Source organism: Anomaloglossus baeobatrachus, chromosome 1 (genome assembly GCF_048569485.1).
Source record: "Anomaloglossus baeobatrachus isolate aAnoBae1 chromosome 1, aAnoBae1.hap1, whole genome shotgun sequence".
Lineage (NCBI taxonomy): Eukaryota > Metazoa > Chordata > Amphibia > Anura > Aromobatidae > Anomaloglossus > Anomaloglossus baeobatrachus.
This window is the reverse complement of record NC_134353.1, coordinates 972066501-972083920: the sequence shown is the minus strand read 5'-3', so window position 1 is coordinate 972083920 and position 17420 is coordinate 972066501. Positions and strand designations below refer to the sequence as shown.

The window sequence follows — 17420 nt, the reverse complement described above, 5'->3', positions numbered from 1 at the left end:
TGTTATACCGGGTACCTCGTATCTACCTCCTGCTATACACTGGTGTTGTGCTGCCACCTTTAGTTATCCACTTTTTTATCTCCTTTTTCAAATTTTTTTTTATTTCAATATTTCAAAATTAGATTTTGCTCTCTAAGTACATATTTTTTACATAATTTATAACTGTTTTAGCTGCATGGATGCTTCACTATTGAACTGCAACTAGGGCTTATTTTCAGGTACGGCTTATATTTAAGCATTACTTCAAAAAGGCCGAAAATTCCTGCTAGGGCTTATTTTTGGAAAAACACGGTAGTAGTTATGGGCGATGGGCGTCTTCTGCTTCTGCTCAGCAGGCCTCCTTTGGAGGTCCACACCCTGGCCATTCCCACAGAGCAAGGGGTTAAGGATTGGCAGCAGTGTCCCTGTTGGGGTGTGTGGAAGACATACCTGTGTTTAGGCCATCGTGTAGACCAGGAATCTCCCACTGGGTATTCACAGATACAGATCCTTGATTCTTTCTCCACAGTCTATTACTCATGGTATCTCGGTCGTATCATCACTGTGGGCACAACGCATGAAAATTGTAGGTCCGATACATTGGACTTCAGAGCATACTTCTACTGCCAACTGCTCCATGGTTCCCGGTACGGTGGCTGTAGTGTGAACATCCTCTCCCTCTGTCTGACACCATGGTATCACTCAATAAAGTTATACAGTTCAGCACGGCCATGGTGGCGTCCCAGGAATGGGGACCTGTTATTAATAGAGGATTCAACCACTGTCAGACAAAGCTCGTTGACTGGTGATTCTGAGCAGACCTGTTCGCCCAAGTCTAGTGCTAGACCTTTAGGTCTAAGATTGGTACCACTGGAGTCACTACCCCAGAACTCGGGTTCAGGCCTGGTACTCACTATGGCAGAATAGAGATGATTTGTTGTCCCATCTTATGCTGTAGTTCTTCCTACGTGCTCCAGATTCTCTGAGATACCATGAGGGTCTGATCGAATTAACTCTGTCACAGACACCCACCTTCTTTGGCCTCAGGTATCTAGCTGGCTTGCACACCTCTAGCTATACCTCTCCCAGATGCAGCTTCCTCTACTTCTTAAGGCCCCGTTACACACTACGATTTATCTGACGATGTGTCGTCGGGGTCGCGGTTTTTGTGACGCACTTCCATCATCGTTAGCGTTGTCGTTGCATTTGACACCTACGAGCGACTCCAAACGATCGCAAATAGGGTGGAAATCGTTGATCGTTGACACGTCGTTCAGTTTCAAAATATTGTTCGTCGTTTGGAACTCAGCAGACATATTGCTACGTTTGACACCCTGCCAACGACGAACAACATCCACACGACCACCTTTTTCAAACAATATATCGCTGAACGATGTAGCATCGTTTGTGAGATGTGTACGTGTGACCACTACAAAACGACCTATGAGCGATCTCGGCAAATCTTAACAACGATCTGGACGTGTCACATCGCTAACGAGATCGCTAGTGATATCGTTGTGTGTAAAGGAGCCTTTACTCTCTCCCTTATGCCTCTGCTGAAGCTTGGATTGAGCTCGGCTGTACCCTGCAGCTAGCTCCTCCCACTCTGAACGTCCTACAGCATTTAACTGTTTGCTCACCCTCTCTGTCATTAGGCAAAACCTAACCTCTTTACCAGGGAGCAATACCTAGATGGCTACATGTACAGATTATGTATAAACACACTATATCTATAAACACAATTCCCATTATCATAACACAATGACGATCAGTGTCTTCAGGGTGGGGCACATGGGCCTAGCACCCTCTTACAGTATCTTCCTTCATATCCAGTGGTCCCTATTCACACCTTTGTCTGTTCTGGGTATGTTTCCTATTTAATTCCCTGCTTGGTCACCAGCTAGCTTCCTATTACCTCCTATCTATTAATTACGACATTCTGACCCGTCTCGCTGGGAATCGTCCTGTCTGTTCACACCTGGCATCTTTCATGTACCATTAAAGCTGTATAAGTGTGGTATATCCGGTCTATGACGGTGATTTGTGCGGCTCATCAGTGCGGAGCAGGAGGTACGAGCCGCCGCTGTCTACCCACTTTCACCACACTCACATATTACTGACCTTTATCCACAAACCCCGGACTCCAATAATGATCTCACGTCTCCTGTCTGATATTCTGTTTTTACAGATTTTCCTTTTTATTTTAATGCACTTTATTTTATCTAAAAATCCTTTCTGTTTAGTGATAAATGTTCATTATTAGATTGTTACATATTTTTGTCGTTCTTCCTCTTTCTCGTGCATGTTCCTGGATGACGGTTTCTGGTATTTTGCGTTTGTGACTTTCTCGGTTTTCGGGTCTTTATCTTTTTGTCTCGCTCCTTCCTCTTTTCGTACAGTGAGTTCTCCCTTCTCGGCCGGTGATCAGATATGGCCGACGCTGTGACTTACGCTGACCTGAGATTTGCTGAGGTCCCGAGACCAGAGAAGAAACGTTCTGGTAAGTTGTATTGTCTTATTTATCGGAATCCACACAATCTACAGGGACAGATACAGTCAGATACAAGCTCGTATACGGTCACAATAACACAGTATATACCCTCATACAGGCACAAATACCCAGATACACCTCTATAGGGTAATAAACAGCCTCAAATACTCAAACAGTCCTTTATACAGTCACATATAGTCAGACTGTCATATATTCATATACGGTATGGTCAGATACACCCTTACATTGTCACATATGGTCAGATACACCCTCACAATGTCACATACAGTCACATACACCCTCACAATGTCACATACGGTCAGATACACCCTCACAATGTCACATACAGTCAGATACACCCTCACAATGTCACATACAGTCAGATACACCCTCACAATGTCAAATACGGTCAGATACACCCTCACAATGTCACATACGGTCAGATACACCCTCACAATGTCACATACAGTCACATACACCCTCAAAATGTCACATACGGTCAGATACACCCTCACAATGTCACATACAGTCACATACACCCTCAAAATGTCACATACGGTCAGATACACCCTCACAATGTCACATACAGTCAGATACACCCTCACAATGTCACATACGGTCAGATACAACCTCACAATGTCACATACAGTCACATACAACCTCAAAATCTCACATACGGTCAGATACACCCTCACAATGTCACTTACAGTCACATACACCCTCAAAATGTCACATACGGTCAGATACACCCTCACAATGTCACTTACAGTCAGATACACCCTCACAATGTCACATACGGTCAGATACACCCTCACAATGTCATATACAGTCAGATACACCCTCACAATATCACATACAGTCAGATACAACCTCACAATGTCACATACAGTCACATACAACCTCAAAATGTCACATACGGTCAGATACAGCCTCACAATGTCACATACGGTCAGATACACCCTCACAATGTCACATACGGTCAGATACACCCTCACAATGTCATGTACAGTCAGATACACCCTCACAATGTCACATACAGTCAGATACAACCTCACAATGTCACATACAGTCAGATACAACCTCACAATGTCACATACAGTCACATACAACCTCAAAATGTCACATACGGTCAGATACAGCCTCACAATGTCACATACGGTCAGATACACCCTCACAATGTCACATACGGTCAGATACACCCTCACAATGTCATGTACAGTCAGATACACCCTCACAATGTCACATACAGTCAGATACAACCTCACAATGTCACATACAGTCACATACAACCTCAAAATGTCACATACGGTCAGATACACCCTCACAATGACACATACGGTCAGATACACCCTCACAATGTCACATACAGTCACATACACCCTCAAAATGTCACATACGGTCAGATACACCCTCACAATGTCACATACAGTCAGATACACCCTCACAATGTCACATACAGTCAGATACACCCTCACAATGTCACATACAGTCAGATACACCCTCACAATGTCACATACGGTCAGATACACCCTCACAACGTCACATACGGTCAGATACCCCCTCACAATGTCACATACGGTCATATACACCCTCACATTGTCACATACAGTCAGATACACCCTCAATATGTCACATACGGTCAGATACACCCTCACAATGTCACATACGGTCAGATACACTCTCACAAAGTCACATACAGTCAGATACACCCTCACAATGTCACATACAGTCAGATACACCCTCACAATGTCACATACAGTCAGATACAACCTCACAATGTCACATACAGTCACATACAACCTCAAAATGTCACATACGGTCAGATACACCCTCACAATGTCACATACGGTCAGATACACCCTCACAATGTCACATACAGTCACATACACCCTCAAAATGTCACATACGGTCAGATACACCCTCACAATGTCACATACGGTACAGTCAGATAAACCTTCACAATGTCACATACAGTACAGTCAGATACACCTTCACAATGTCACATATGGTATGGTCAGATACACACTCACAATGTCACATACGATCAGATACACCCTCACAATGTCACATACGGTATGGTCAGATACACGCTCACAATGTCACATACGGTACAGTCAGATAAACTCTCACAATGTCACATATGGTACAGTCAGATACCCCTTCACAATGTCACATACAGCCAGGTACACCCTCACAATGTCACATACGGTCAGATACACCCTCACAATTTCACATACGGTCAGATACACCCTCACTATGTCACATACAGTCAGATACACCCTCAAAATGTCACATACAGTCAGATACACCCTTTCAATGTCACATACGGTCAGATATACCCTCACAATGTCGCATATGGTCAGATACACCCTCACAATGTCACATACGGTTAGATACACCCTCACAATGTCACATACAGTCAGAAACACCCTCACAATGTCACATACGGTCAAATACACTTTCACAATGTCACATACAGTCAGATATAACCTCATAATGTCACATACGATCAGATACACCCTCACAATGTCACATACGGTACGGTCAGATACACTCTGACAATGTCACATACGGTATGGTCAAACACACCCTCACAATGTCACATACAATCAGATACTCCCTCACAATGTCACATACAGTCAGATACACCCTCACAATGTCACATACGGTCAGATACACCCTCACAATGTCACATAGAATCAGATACACCATCACAATGTCACATACGGTCAGATTTACCCTCACAATGTCGCATACAGTCAGATATACCCTCACAATGTTGCATACAGTCAGATACACCCTCACAATGTCGCATACGGTCAAATACACCGTCACAATGTCACATGTAGTCAGATATACCCTCACAAGGTCGCATACAGTCAGATACACCCTCACAATTTCGAATACGGTCAGAAACACCCTCACAATGTCACATACAATCAGATACACCCTCACAATGTCCCATACGGTGAGAACACGTTTACAATGTCACATACAGTCAGATATACCCTCACAATGTCACATACAATCAGATACACCCTCACAATGTCCCATACGGTGAGAACACGCTCACAATGTCACATACAGTCAGATACACCCTCACAATGTCACATACAGTCAGATACACCCTCACAATGTCACATACGGTCAGATACACCCTCACAATGTCGCATACAATCAGATACACAATCACAATGTCACATACGGTCAGATACACCCTCACAATGTCACATACGGTCAGATACACTTTCACAATGTCACATACGATCAGACACACCCTCACAATGTCACAAACGGTCAGATACACCCTCACAATGTCACATATGGTATGGTCAGATACACGCTCACAATGTCACATACGGTATGGTCAGATACACCCTCACAATGTCGCATACAGTCAGATACACCCTCACAACGTCGAATACAGTCAGATACTCCCTCACAATGTCGCATACAGTCAAATACACCCTCACAATGTCACATACAGTCAGATACACCCTCACAATGTCACATACAGTAAGATACACCCTCACAATGTTGCATACTGTCAGATAAACCCTCAAAATGTCACATACAGTCAGATACACAATCGCAATGTTGCATACGGTCAGATAAACCCTCACAATGTCAAATACAGTCAGATACACCATCTCAATGTCACATACGGTACGGTCAGCTACAACCTTACAATGTCATATACGGTCAAATACACGCTCACAATGTCACATATCATCAGATACTCCCTCACAATGTCACATACGATCAGATATACCCTCACAATGACACATACGGTATAGTCCGATACATCCTCACAATGTCACATGCGGTATGGTCAGATACATCCTCACAATGTCACATACTATATGGTCAGATACATCCTCACAATGTCACATGCGGTATGGTTAGATACACCCTCACAAGGTCACATACAGTCAGATACACCCTCACAATGTCACATACGGTGAGATACACCCTCACAATGTTGCATTCTGTCAGATACACCCTCACAATGTCACATACAGATGGGCAGTGAGCCCCATAGGGGTGAACAGGCCCCATGACGATCGGGAGGGTTTAGGGTAGGAAAGGGTTAAGGAATATGGCTAGAAGGTTGTATATGGGGCTTCTGGATTGGTGGGAGAAACGGCAAAGGGGATTGGGGGATAGACTGGAAGGGGTGGGGTGTTGCAGGTGGGTATAAAGGGGGCTGTGCATAGGTCACTGCCTCTTTTGTCATACAACCAGTGTATCCCACCCGCCCGCCCTGCAATAATGTATATAAAACAAAACAAAAAAAACAAAAAAAAACCCCAAAAAAATAAAAAACAAAAGAAAAATGAGGAATAAATAATAAGATAAATAAAAATAAAAAAAATATATAAAAAACAAGTTATACGGGGGTGGAAGTATCATATAAAAAAAAAGAAAAAAGAGAAAAAATTTTTTTGTTGTCACAGTGGGGTGATAGGTCCGTTCAGAGAGGTTGGGAGTACCGACAGTCGGTTTGTTGGTATGAAGCCACTCAGGGGGTCTGGCTTCGGTTTGGATGGGAACTTGTGGGCGGAGGTCCTGCAGGTTCTGGGGAGGGGTAATTAACGATGGAACGTTATTACCCCACATCTCAGGTCGGTTGGTGTTTTGCTAATATTTTTAACACTAAGGTTCAGATACGGCTTTAAGGAAGGCAATTAAGTAATTTTATTATAAAGGTTAATATGAAATACAAACTTAAAGGAAAAGTATGATATTGCGTACACTTTTGTATATTGAACATACAAAGGTTAAGTACAGTTAAATATACTTACATCACCAAGGAGCTTTGGACATCATCTGTCTGGAGGTCAGAGAAGCATGACATAGACAGAGACTCCTGGACATCACTGCCTGGACGTCTCACGGAGGCAGCAAACACGAGCTTCTGTCTGTGCTATACTTCAGCTGATCTTATAGAGGCTTGAACAATATTACAAGCCTTAAAGTTAATGTGTTGTAGTCTTATTGATCCATGCCCTTTGATGGCCAGTCATTGGGCATAGATGAATCAGAGATACACCACACATCAGACAATGGGGTAATAAACCCACAGCATTCAAATCTCCCAAGAATACACATCAGGTATTTGAGCTAGGTAAGGGGTGCTTCACACACAGCGAGCTCGCTGCCGAGATCGCTGCTGAGTCACGCTTTTTGTGACGCAGCAGTGACCTCATTAGCGATCTCGCTGTGTGTGACACTGAGCAGCGATCTGGCCCCTGCTGCGAGATCGCTGCTCGTTACACACAGCCCTGGTTCGTTTTCTTCAAAGCCGCTCTCCTGCTGTGACACACAGATCACTGTGTGTGACAGCGAGAGAGCGACAAATGAAGCGAGCAGGGAGCAGGAGCCGGCATCTGACAGCTGAGGTAAGCTGTATCCAAGATAAACATCGGGTAACCAAGGTGGTTACCCGATATTTACCTTAGTTACCAGCCTCTGCAGCTCTCACGCTGCCTGTGCTGCCGGCTCCGGCTCTCTGCACATGTAGCTGCTGTACACATCGGGTTAATTAACCCGATGTGTACAGCAGCTAGGAGAGCAAGGAACCAGCGCTAAGCATTGTGCGCTGCTCCCTGCTCTCTGCACATGTAGCTGCATTACACATCGGGTTAATTAACCCGATGTGTACTGTAGCTAGGAGAGCAAGGAGCCAGCGCTCAGTGTGCGCGGCTCCCTGCTCCCTGCTCACACTGGTAACTAATGTAAACATCGGGTAACCATACCCGATGTTTACCTTAGTTACCAGTCTCCGCAGCTTCCAGACGGCGGCTCCGTGCAAGCGCAGCGTCGCTTGCACGTCGCTGCTGGCTGGGGGCTGTTCACTGGTCGCTGGTGAGATCTGCCTGTTTGACAGCTCACCAGCGACCATGTAGCGATGCGGCAGCGATCCTGACCAGGTCAGATTGCTGGTCGGATCGCTGCTGCATCGCTAAGTGTGAAGGTACCCTAAATGGATATATTGTCTGTCTGTGTATATAGCAAACACCTAAAACATCAGATTGTTGAACTAAAGTAAATCAGAGTTTCTATTTCAATGGATAGCAAACACACAAAACCATCAGATATTTGATGTAAGTAAATCATAAGGTTTCTGTTACAATGGTATATTGTCTGTCTGTATATTCAAGACAAACACACAGAAATCCTTAAGTATACACAAGATTTTGTAACCATGTACACTTTGTCTGTCTGGTTAATCAATATGTTATAGTATAACAATGTATAAACTCAAAAATAGCCATTTTTATATTTGCAATACATTCCACCCTTGGCTATTTTGAGCCATACATTATTTATACAAGGTCCCATACCCTAACACCATGGTTTTAGCGTACACTGTGTACAACACAAAGCAATGTATGCACAATAGCAAAAATGACTCCTAATATATAATGCATATATCCAAAAATCAGGTATCTAAGAAAGTACCCATTCCCACCATCTGCCATTATCTTGTGTAATGTAATAAATCTAGTATATCTATCTCTACTTGTGGTATTTATAAATGTAACCACCAAACAAGAGAATCGGCCTTCTGCTTTAGCTGCATATGTCGCTACTGGGAGTGTTCCTACAATTATTATAGATAATCCTTGTATCTATGATTTTGTTAACAATTTTACATTTTGTGTATATGATGAAACGGTCATTATATTGTTAATCTCATATTATTTCCTGCCCTCATACGTTTGCATTTTTTATTTGTATGAGAGACACAAATAATAGCAATCTCTTTATAGCCTGTCTGATTCTGTATTTTTAATTGTTGACATCTGCCTATTTTGCTTTGAGGAGTCCGGAGAATGGAGTCCTCTGAGTCCTTAGGGCAATCATCTCTTCTGTTAGAGAATGTTCCCCAGTGCAGTTCATATCGGCACAATACAGATTGGAGGTGAAGATTTCGGTCACATCTTCTTCTTCTAGGTCTTCTTCTGTTTGGTTTTCAATAAGGCCACATTTTCCACGGTTGGTCTCTGTGTTTTCGGTCTGAAGGTTGCTTGGCTTCTGACGGAAGTAGATCCATGCCCATGGTGGCGCCAATGATGCAACATTTCCAGATTTTGATCTAAAGGGACAAAAATACACATATTACTCATCTGTCAGTTGGGATGTATTCCCACTTGTCTTGTTTCATAACTGTCAGCACATTGCCTGCTCCTCGAGCAATGACTTCAGCAGGTTCTGGAATACCTTTGTCACTCAATTGTTTCACCCACATTTTTGCACAATCATTGATAGGATGTGAAGATCCAAATCATTTATCTTCTCTGCAGAACTGAAGGAGCCCTCCCTCTGACTATCTACATTTTAGAAATAGACAGTACCATCAACTGATTAACATGTCACTGTCTCCACTATTCATTAGAATTACCTTAATTAATAATCCTGATCTATCCCTTCTCTTATTAACTGAGTTCAGTTGAAGGCCAAATCTGACCTTTGGACTATGGGTACCTTCACACTTAGCGATGCAGCAGCGATCCGACCAGCGATCTGACCTGGTCAGGATCGCTGCTGCATCGCTACATGGTCGCTGGTGAGCTGTCAAACAGGCAGATCTCACCAGCGACCACTGAACAGCCCCCAGCCAGCAGCGACGTGCAAGCGACGCTGCGCTTGCACAGAGCCGCCGACTGGAAGCTGCGGAGACTGGTAACTAAGGTAAACATCGGGTATGGTTACCCGATGTTTACATTAGTTACCAGCGCTGTGTGCAGAGAGCAGGGAGCCGCGCACACTGAGCGCTGGCTCCTTGCTCTCCTAGCTGCATTACACATCGGGTTAATTAACCCGATGTGTAATGCAGCTACATGTGCAGAGAGCAGGGAGCCGCGCACACTGCTTAGCGCTGGCTCCTTGCTCTCCTAGCTGCTGTACACATCGGGTTAATTAACCCGATGTGTACAGCAGCTACATGTGCAGAGAGCCGGAGCCGGCAGCACAGGCAGCGTGAGAGCTGCGGAGGCTGGTAACTAAGGTAAATATCGGGTAACCACCTTGGTTACCCGATGTTTATCTTGGTTACAAGCTTACCTCAGCTGTCAGACGCCGGCTCCTGCTCCCTGCTCGCTTCATTTGTCGCTCTCTTGCTGTCACACACAGCGATCTGTGTGTCACAGCAGGAGAGCGGCTTTGAAGAAAACGAACCAGGGCTGTGTGTAACGAGCAGCGATCTCGCAGCAGGGGCCAGATCCAGTGTCACACACAGCGAGATCGCTAATGAGGTCACTGCTGCGTCACAAAAAGCGTGACTCAGCAGCGATCTCGGCAGCGAGCTCGCTGTGTGTGAAGCACCCCTATGAGACCTTCATACTGAGAGGGCATTTACAAGCCTATTGTGGTCCTGATTGAACATACACATAAAACAAACAACAACCATTAGGTAAATACAATACCCATTCATCACAATGGGATGATTACTTGTTTCATTGTTTTAGCCTGATTGCTCTAATAACATGTAAAACTCTGGTCTCCAGTCTAAAAAGAAAGCACAAACATGATTAGCATATAAGCTCAAAATACACACAAAATACACACAAAACACAATTTTATCCAGTCCATTATCCATATGCTAAAAGATTCACATCTAACTGGAGAGCCAAAAAAGCTCACTATTTACCCAACCATATTAGTATATTGTGCTGTATTAATTATCAGCATGGGTATGCAAATATATGACCAACCAAACAATAGCAAAAATAATTGCCCTTCCAATAGACTGAACACAGGGATCCTGCTGGTTTCCAGTCTCTCCTTTGTGAACATTTGGACGGCTCTGTATTGTTTATGAGCAGGAATGGATCTCTGTACATTCTGTATTGGTGGCAATCTCCTCTGTGGTCTCAATATTACCCTTATCTTTTTCAATCTCCTCTGTGGTCTCAATATTACCCTTATCTTTTTCAATCTCCTCTGTGGTCTCAATATTACCGGCAATCTCCTCTGTGGTCTCAATATTACCCTTATCTTTTTCAATCTCCTCTGTGGTCTCAATATTACCCTTATTAATTTCAATCTCCTCTGTGGTCTCAATATTACCCTTATCTTTTTCCCCCCATCTAGCTTCCATTTCAGATGGAGACATCTTGGTGGAAGATGATGATAACCTCTTCTGCTGGGCTTTGATTTCCTGCACCAAACATTTGACTTCAGCATACAGATTCTCTACCCCCGGTGCTGTCGGCTTTGCTGGTGACGATGAGAAAGTGGCCCTTTTTCTCCCCGTGTCCTGCTTCGCCTGCGCTGTGGAGATTCAGAATCTTTTGCTGCAACCTTTTTATTATGTGAAACCCCTGACTTTTTATTGAGTCCTCTCCTTTGATACAATTTTCTCTTTTGATACAATTTCCACATCTCGTCAGTACTAATCCCGTCTATTTTATCCCAGGGAACACCATCCTTTATCAGGGCCATAAACATATCTCTCCTGGTAACACGGGATCTACGATTTTTACTACTTTTGATGTTGTTACACTGTTCTTCAAAATTAAGCTGACCTCTCTGTTTGGGACCCCATTCTCCCAGACCCCCTAACTGTCGGATCGCCTCCAATGTATTAGAGATTGGTTTCCCAGTCTGATTTACTATTAATGCCATCGTGACATGTTTATAAGCTGGAGGGGCATTTCTAATGATACAATTTCTAATAGAAACACTTACAACAACTTGCATGTAATCGTCATATGTACTTGCTGAAATAGCATTTTTCATAGCCTCCTCCTTCAATCTCCGAGCACAATCTTTCAATGTAAACCATGGTTTTTCATTAGGCGGCCAGTCCGCCTCAGATGGGTATTTATGCTGCAATGCCATAGCCACAACATCCATCATACTACACACCACATGTGGTCGCTGAACTATCAAGGAACAAAATGCCTCCTTCACTACAGGCTCATCGCTGAGTTGAACAAACTTTGGGCCATCCACAGCATCCAGCTGTACTCCATGAGCCCCTGCCTGCACTCCACAGCCTCCGCCTGCACTCCACAGCATCCAGCTGCACTCCACAGCCTCCGCCTGCACTCCACAGCATCTGTGGCGCCCCAGGACCTGGTCGCCACAACAGCATTGACCTTCCAAAGGGTTAATGCTGAGCCTGGAGGTAATGGGGGGGTCCATTGGCCAGCAAGTTTAACACCCAACGCAGTTCTCCCTCCAGCCAGCAGGGGGAGCTCTGAACCTGGAATTCCAGGGAGCTTTCCTCAAGTCTGGCCTGAGGGAGGAAGTAGTGTTCAGTCTGTAGAGAGAAATGGAATGAAGCAGACGCAGAGTGAGCTGTCCTGTGGATCTGGGGCCTAGAGCTAGAGTAGCTTGGCCCAGGGAAGCAGGAGTAGCTGAGAGGCAGCGGAGAGACTCGGACATCGGAGTCTGTGGCCACCAGGGCTTAAGCATACTCCCTGGTAGCCGAATCCGAAGGGCAGGAGAGCTGCAAGCACCTGGCCCATATACATCCCGAACACACAGCTGCAGCATCAGGGCCCGGTGTGGACTCCAGCAGAGAAGCACCAGAGAGAGGGCCTGCGCAGCCTGCTACAGAGGGAAAGGGACGTACCATCAGTCACAGCAGCAAGAGGGCCATTGCTAGATTCAGAGAAGCAGGGTCCTATCATAACAAAGAAAAGTACAGGAGTAGGCCTCATACTCAGACCTGTAACAGTCTCCCAGGACTGGACTGTTCCCAAAGTAAAAGAGGAAAAGGTAAAGAGACTGTTGTTTGTGCCTGGTTCTTTCATTGCTTGTCGGCCCTGCACCGTGTTAGCCACACAACACCATAGACTTTCACGAGCACTAACAGTGTCCCCGGGGCTCCGCTCCACCTGTGGGGAGCAGCACCACCATTGCTGCCATAACATCCCCCCGGAGGCCTCACACAGCAGCGGCGGCTTAATAGCCGCAGACCACAGGTGGCGTCACGAACACAAACTTTATTCATCAAGCCACATATTCTACTGACACCCACCAGGGCCACGGAGCCAGGCCCAGCCACCACTGACTACCACCGGACTAGTCCAGCCCGGCACCGGGTGTCCCATAGCCCTGGGGTGGGCGAGTCAACTTTTGGCGTCACGAACAGGATTTCGTGCCCGGTCCCACCGGGTACTGTGCGCCTGCAGAAACTGTGCTTAAAAGACTGTGTTACTGTTTGCAAACTGCCGCCGCCATTAGCCCCGCTGAGCGCAGGAAGAAGGGGGGCGTGCCTGACAAAGAGCGCGAAGGGAGCGCGCCATCAGAGCAGAGCGCTGTTAACCCCGTGCGACCCAGAAGGGAATTTGAAAAGTGAACGGAGCCTGGTAAGGTTCACTAAGGGGGAGGAAGATGTCCGACTCGGAGGGAGGGCAGGTGGCTGCCATAGCCCGAGACGCCGCGGCGCCAGCCGAATTAATCCCAGTCGCCGTCGCCCCAGCCCCCGCTGTAGCGCCGGTAATGCCGATCACAATGCCGTACATACCGGGAGCAGAATGGCTGCCGCAGTACTCCGGGGAGTCCCATACCTTGAGCGACTTCAGAGAAAGCCTGCACAGCTTGTTCCGGGTGTATCCTCTGACTGAGAGCCAGAAGGTGGGCATATTAATGGGGCAGCTAGCCGGCGCAGCCCAGCGTGAAGTGAAGTCCTGGCCTGATACAGATAAAGGGACAGCAACCCAGATACTGGCCAAGTTAAAGAGTACTTTCGACACCCGCACCGCAGCAGAAATAAAGATGAGATTCTTTGGGTGCAAACAACGGGCCACAGACAGCATAAGGGACTATGCCTTAAACTTGCAGGAGGCCCTGAAAGCAGTTAAACAGGTGGACCCAGAGAGTGTACGTGAAGAACACAAACTCCTAACTGAGCAGTTCATAGAGGGGCTCCTGTCAGATGCCCACAGGACCCAGCTGCGTATCATGGTCCTGCAGAACCCTGCTCTGGACTTTGCAAAGTTTAAGGACCAGGCCATCCGGGTACTGAGAGAATCTACACCGAATGACCCAGTACCCCTCCGGCCTCTTGCTATCACATACCCCGGGGTGGTGCCTGCAACACGAGCCGCTGCAGGGGCTGAGGCGCAGTCCCTGGATAAGGATGCCACTGCAGAGCTCAGACAGCAGGTCCAGGAGCTGACCAAGACTGTAGCTGGCCTTGCCAAGACCGTGCAGTCTCTACAAGTGACCCCATCGCCTGCAAGAATCGAGTTGGCCTCCAGCCCAGATGACGTCCCATGGATGCGACGGAGGAGGATTCCGCCGACCCGAGGCAAAGACACAGACCGGTATGATTCAACGGGACAACCGATCTGCCGCCGCTGCAGCCAGGCGGGCCACATTGCACGACACTGTCCTTTAAATGGGCCGAGCCTGGGGCCAGGAGCCAACCCCCAGGTGTAAGGAAGCCCGGCTCAACCCCCAGCCGCAGCAAATATGTGGGAGGACGACCGGTCCTTCCTATTGTGCTGGATGGGATCCCTTTGAATGCCCTCCTGAATACGGGGTCCCAGGTAACAACCATCCCTTATAAACTGTACAAAAGATATTGGGATGATTCAGACATTGACCATGGCCCAGATGATGATTTAACAATTGTGGCCAGTAATGGTCAGCCCTTACCTCAAATTGGGTATAAAGAAGTAACCATTAAAGTGGGGCGGGTAGAAGTGCCATGTCAGGGGATGATAATTGTAGATATAGATCGCAGAGAATCTGACCCACTGCTAACCATTGGTACAAATGTGATAGAAAATTGTATTGCCGAAGTGATAATTTTGTTGCAACAGGCGTCTGAAACTGCCAGCTCCGGGCAGCAGCATGCCCTACAGAGGGAGATCAGAGCCCTGATGAGGAGGCAGCAGGTAGAGCTGGCCGGAGGAGAAATTGGCAGTGTGAGGGTAAGTGACCCCCTCCCCATTGCAATACCCCCAAGAAGTGAAATGTTGATATGGTGTCGGGCAGCAATAGGCCTCAAGGGTCAGGATTACCAGGCCTTGGTAGAACAGGTGTATTCAGACAGTAGGCCTGGAGTCCTGATAGCCAGAGGGGTAGCAGACGTTCGCAAGGGGAGAGTGCCGTCCGTGTCCTGAATTGTGGGGAGGAGGAAGCCAAATTGCCCCGGTACGCCACTGTAGCAAAACTGTACACTGTCAGCAACAATACCATCAAAGCAGTGGAACCCTTGATCCCGTCCGACAAGGCGGAAGACAATGGCTCCAAGGGGCAGCTGGAAGACTGGTGCCAAAAATTACATGTGGGCACCGACTCCACCCCCTCACACCAAAAGCATGGGGTTTACCGGGTGGTACAGGAGTACGAGCGGGTCTTCAGCAAACACCCCCTAGATTTTGGGCAGGTGAAAGGGGTTAAACATCAAATCCCCACGGGTGATCATCATCCCATTAAAGAGAGATACCGCCCTGTACCCCCCGCACAGTATCAGCGTGCCAAAGAAATGTTACGGGAAATGAAGGAGGCTGGGGTTATCAGAGATACCTGTAGCCCCTGGGCAGCTCCACTAGTGCTCGTAAAGAAAAAAGATGGTACAATGAGAATGTGTGTAGATTACAGGCAAATTAACCGCATTACACATAAAGATGCTTATCCACTACCCAGAATAGAGGAGTCACTAACAGCCTTAAAGTCAGCTAACTATTTCTCCACCTTGGATCTCACCAGTGGGTATTGGCAGGTTCCCGTGGCAGAGGCGGACAAGGAGAAGACTGCATTCACGACACCAATGGGCCTCTGTGAGTTCAACTGTATGCCATTCGGGCTCTGCAACGCCCCAGGGACATTCCAAAGGTTGATGGAGTGCTGCTTGGGCCACCACAACTTTGAAACCGTGCTGTTGTACCTGGATGACGTCATAGTCTACTCCAAGACTTATGAAGACCACCTGAGGCACTTAGCAGAAGTGTTTGAGTCCTTGTCGAAATATGGCCTGAAGATAAAGCCGTCCAAATGTCACCTCTTGAAGCCAAAGGTACAGTACCTGGGTCATGTGGTCAGCGCAGAAGGTGTGGCACCTGATCCGGAGAAAGTCACCGTAATCAAGGACTGGCCAAGACCCACCACGGTAAAGGAGGTGCGGCAGTTCCTTGGGCTGGTGGGCTACTACCGAAGGTTCATTGATGGTTTCACCAAGATAGCAGCGCCCCTTCAAGATCTCCTGGTGGGCCAGCCAAAGCAGGCTAAGAAGCAGAGCCCTCCATTTGAATGGAGCAGCCAACTAGAAACATCCTTTGTCCGGCTGAAAGGGGCTCTCACGGGAGAAGAAATTCTGGCCTACCCTGACTACAGCCAGCCGTTTGTACTGTATACAGACGCCAGCAACGTGGGACTGGGAGCAGTTCTGTCCCAGGTGCAGGGAGGCAGAGAGAGGGTGATAGCGTACGCCAGTAGGAAGCTTCGGCCCACCGAAAGGAATCCAGAAAACTACAGTTCCTTCAAGCTGGAGTTCCTCGCTATTGTTTGGGCAGTGACTGAACGCTTCAAGCACTATCTGGCATCGGCCAAGTTCACCATCTTCACGGACAACAATCCGTTGACACACGGCAACAGCCAAGTTAGGTGCATTGGAACAGCGATGGATGGCCCGGCTGTCTAACTTTGACTTTACCATCAAGTATCGGGCTGGCAAGAAGAATAACAATGCTGATGTGCTGTCCAGAATGCCTCACTTACCCGAGTCTGGAGAAGACCTGGATGAACTCGAAGAGATAGAGTTACCGGCTTTCCATCACCAAGGTGTTTCCCAGTGTGAGCATGCTGTAGGAGTGAAGCGCTCGAGCCAGCACGAGGTCTCGGTCAACCCATTACTCCACCATAATTGGGAAGAGACACAGAACGGTGACCCGGCCGTGCGATTGGTCAAAGAAAAGCTAGCACAAGCTGAGACCCATCTTGGCCCAGATGCTCCAGAAGAAGCCCAGCAGCTGTGGAAGGA

At 46.9% G+C, this 17420-nt stretch overlaps 1 protein-coding gene across 1 annotated transcript in view; it reads left to right on the top strand.

The window, feature by feature from the left end:
• Nucleotides 1-2406: 2406 nt before the first annotated feature.
• Nucleotides 2407-17420, top strand: part of LOC142302957 (uncharacterized) — an 80761-nt gene continuing 65747 nt past the window's right edge. The window contains exon 1 of the mRNA XM_075344062.1: nt 2407-2479. Within this exon, the coding sequence (XP_075200177.1) occupies nt 2410-2479 (70 nt within the window). The 5' untranslated portion in view covers nt 2407-2409. The remainder of the gene's footprint in view (nt 2480-17420) is intronic.